We start from the raw sequence: 4,105 nt of genomic DNA on the forward strand, positions 1-4,105 counted from the left end.
GAGGGTGGCCCACGTCTCTGCGGGGCAGCGGGATCAGCCCTTCTGGCTGGTGTAGACATGGGTTAAATCACCTTCTGCTTTCCTGAGCTGGAGACGGGGGATTATCCGTCCCAGGACAGAAAGCTGCTGCTGTCTCGGCTCCCTCTTTAGCCAGCATTTTAGCAAAATCCATGCTTAATTTGATTTGAATCTCAGCTTCATCTTTCAGCAGGCCAGCAGGATGAAAGCCTGGAAGGCTGCCTAGGTTTGAAGCGATAGGCTAGATCTCCTCGTGGGGCCAATTTGGGCCCTGTTTGTGGAGAGATTTGATCTCCCCTGGATGTGTGCGTGGCCCCCCTCATTGTTAGTGCCACCAGCTTCCCCTCCACTGGGACAATAGTGCCTTGAGTCCTCCCCAGTAATCTCCCCCCTTATCTCCCTTCTCTTCCGCAGCCTGTATCCCTGGCAGGCAGGGAGGGTGGGAGGTTTGGGAAGAGCCAATTATGCAGATGGAGGAGCGAGAGGTGCTGTGTCAACCGATGTCCCTTTTCAGAGAGCCGGGGCGAGAAGAGGAGTGCAGTGCAGGAGCGTGTCTGAGCTCTTCCCTGCTCACTGTCCCCTCTGTGCTCCCGTAAGCCCCACCAAGAGGTCCTGTGGTGAGGTCGAGGATGTTCAGAGATACAGGCAGCTGTGGGAGTTGTTTCCCAATGTTGTGTTCTCCGGCTCGCTCGTGCTGGCGTTGCCCCCAGGTCGGGGGGTACCTCTCACTGCTGGGTCTGAGGGCATGGGGCATAACAAGGTGGTCACTGTTCAGGTTGCTAGAAGTGTCCACAGTGGGGTCTACGGGTGGGCTGGCTGACCCAATGCTCTGGCTGAAGTGAAACCATGGGGGAAACGAGATGGGGTCCATTCCTTGGAAACCCATCTCTCCATCTTTATTTTGGTGTGCCCCAAGCCGGAACCCAAAGACATAAGGCTCCAAAACTTGCTTGGCTTGAAGCGTTGTGGTCATGGGCCAAGGCAGCTGGCTGCTGCTGTGGGTGGTACTGGTGGCCCTGTGGGGTGGGAGGGTCCCAGCGAGGGAGGCAGCATTTTTATGCTGCCCCAAAAGCACAACGGTAATTAACAGCCCAGCTTTGGATTTTGTGTAAGCCGTGGGGGTCTGCTGGGACCATTCCTTCTGCTGGTGAGGAAGTTAATGAGGAGCCCCTTGCTTTGTCCGCTGCCTGCCGATAGAAGAAGGCACTGAGGAGGCAAGAAAAATAGATGGAGAAAAGCAAAAGGGTGGGGAGGAACCAGTTGTTGTGGAGCCAGCTGTGACGGGACAGTGTTTTGTAAATCAAAGCGCTCTCCTAAAAAGAAAACTTAAGCCCAGCAGATCTACTCAGTGGTCAAGCTCTGGCTTTTTTTTTTTCTTCTTTTCTGGAAGCTACGTGATAATTGTTAAACGCAGGGGATGCTTTGTAAAATAGAATTCAAGGGAAGGGGGGAGGATGGAGCAGGATTTAAATTTAAAATTGGATGAGGGTACAAAGCCCCTTAGTTCCCTATTTCTGCTTAATGCAACTGGAGCTGGGCTTGACAAGATGCTGACCAGAGCTTGTGGTAAATGTTTTACGGTACCGTGTATCAGCCAGATCAATTCTACTACGCTTGAGGGAGTGCAGATAAAATGGCTTAAAGATTCCCCAGCTGAAAGCGATAGTATCATCATTTATGCTGGAGAAGACAGATTTAGTCACCTGACATTTATTTGGCCATGGTGTACTTTGCGGATTTCACACCCGGGGACGATAGCCAACCTGATGATGTCAGATGTGAGCTGCAAGGAGGGGGGGGAAAAAAAAAAAAAAATCACACAAAAAGCTAGTGCTGTTCCTCTTTTGTTGACCAGATGAGTTTTTCTATGTGTCTGTTTTGGTTGTTTTACTCCACAGATCTCTTTAAAGGAAAGTGCCTTACAAGAGCGGGACGTTACTGAAACAGCATGTCCGGCATGGGCTTTGTGGTACGAAGATGGCAGCAGAAATATCTCTGTTAACTTAGGTTGTTTCTTTTGGTCCTGTTTTGCCTGTAGGTCACTCAGACTCCAAACTGAGCGAACATGAGCGCACTTGATTTGACTTCCATCCTCGATTTCCTGGAAACAGCCAACTTGACGGAGATCAACTGGACGTGCAACAACGGTGACTGCATCACGGTTGATGCGACAACATGCCCTGGCACGCTCAACAAAAGTGCCCTGCTATACACCCTGTCCTTCTTCTACATTTTCATCTTTGTCATAGGGCTGGTGGCCAACTCGGTCGTGGTGTGGGTCAACCTCCAAGCCAAAATGACTGGCTATGAAACCCACCTCTACATCTTTAATTTGGCTATTGCCGATCTGTGCGTTGTCATCACCCTTCCAGTGTGGGTCGTCTCCCTCATCCAGCATAACCAGTGGTACATGGGAGAAATCACGTGCAAGATAACTCACCTGATATTTTCCATCAACCTGTACAGCAGCATCTTCTTCCTGGCTTGCATGAGTGTGGACCGCTACCTCTCAGTTGCCTATTTCACCAATTCCAGCAATCGCAAGAAGAAGATAATCCGTCGCTGCATCTGCATCTTAGTGTGGCTTCTTGCCTTCTCTGCATCTCTCCCAGACACTTATTATCTCAAGACTGTCGCTTCCAACAACGAAACCTACTGCCGTCCCGTCTATCCGGAGGAGAGCTTCAAAGAGTGGTTAATTGGCATGGAGCTCATCTCCGTCGTGCTGGGCTTTCTGATCCCTTTTCCCATCATTGCTCTCTTTTATTTCCTCCTTGCGAAGACCATCTCCGCCTCCAGTGACCAAGAGAGGAAGAGCAATGGGAAGATCATTTTCTCCTACGTTGTCGTGTTTCTCGTCTGCTGGCTACCCTACCACGTAGCTGTCCTGCTTGACATCTTCTATAGTCTTCATTTCATACCTTTCAGTTGTCAGATGGAGAACTTCTTATATGCCACTCTTCACATCACTCAGTGTTTCTCTTTAGTCCATTGCTGCGTCAACCCCGTCCTGTACAGCTTCATTAACCGCAACTACAGATACGAGCTCATGAAAGCCTTTATTTTCAAGTACTCTGCCAAAACTGGTCTCACTAAACTTATCGATGCTTCCAGAGTGTCGGAAGCAGAATACTCTGCTCTGGAGCAAAATGCCAAATGACTGCAACCCCATAAAGAAACCTCCTTGACTCTCTGACCTTTGTTTTTTTTGTGTGATGGTGTATGTTTGGTCGGTTGGTGGTTGTTTTTTTTTTTTTAACCTCCCCTTTTCCTGTGCTTGTTATGAACGGGGCATGAATTCCAGCCTACGAAAAAGAAATAGCAAAGTGTAATTTAAAAGTAGAATCAGATGCAAAATGGAAGTGGTACCAAAATTAAGCCTTTCGTCGGTGTGTTTTGTTTGATCTCCTCCTAGCCCAGTCTGGACTTCTTGACAACGCTATGCAAATGGAAATGACTTTCTAGCAGACAAAGCCATTGTGTACCATAGATAACATGCATTTCCAGGATAAGCTTTTTCTTCCACATGTAGATTCCCTCTTGTCTCCTTGTATATGTTATATATATAGTGTGTTGTATTTAAAAGCTCGAGACTTTATTTTCTGGCTCTTGGTGTACTTTATACAATTGTATTTGAAAGTTAAATATATTTTTATCATGTATTTGAAGTATATTGCTGATGAGTGTATCCAGAGTGCTGTAGTCTGAGTGTTAGATTGCCATTTGGTTTCAACTATCGTAGGTAAGAGGATGCCAATAAATAGCAAAATGGAAATGAATCTCTTAGGTGCATCCTCTCTGGCTGGCACACTTTATTGACCATAGCTTCATGTGGTGGTGATACCTACGTGTCTGGAGCATGAAATGTATGTAGTGTAATATAGTTACCATCATGTTAAAATTAACAGTATTGTAAGAGTTGTTAACTCCTACGCCCGTACTTCACAAAACTGTATCCTTATGCACAGAATGAATGATCTTGCTTCTGAGAGTTGTCTCTATTTGTAAGTTATTTTTGTAAAATAAAGATCTGGGGGGGGAAAAAAAAATACTCTATGACTACCAGTTGTTTTACTTGCGATCCTAC

At 47.0% G+C, this 4,105-nt stretch overlaps 1 protein-coding gene across 1 annotated transcript; it reads left to right on the forward strand.

Annotated features, from left to right (window-relative positions):
- The first annotated feature begins 2,057 nt into the window (after nt 1-2,057).
- On the forward strand, nt 2,058-3,178 carry ACKR3 (atypical chemokine receptor 3). The gene has a single exon (XM_009705629.1). It carries the CDS (start codon nt 2,084-2,086, stop codon nt 3,176-3,178), a length of 1,095 nt encoding a protein of 364 aa, XP_009703931.1. The 5' UTR covers nt 2,058-2,083.
- The last annotated feature ends 927 nt before the right edge of the window (nt 3,179-4,105 follow it).

The sequence above is a fragment of the Cariama cristata genome, unplaced genomic scaffold (genome assembly GCF_000690535.1).
Source record: "Cariama cristata isolate BGI_N322 unplaced genomic scaffold, ASM69053v1 scaffold10108, whole genome shotgun sequence".
In the NCBI taxonomy this organism is placed as follows: Eukaryota; Metazoa; Chordata; class Aves; order Cariamiformes; family Cariamidae; genus Cariama; species Cariama cristata.

What these genes read in the sequence shown, in the direction of transcription:
- ACKR3 (XM_009705629.1), top strand. Translation starts at nt 2,084, where the DNA reads ATGAGCGCACTTGATTTGACTTCCATCCTCGATTTCCTGGAAACAGCC.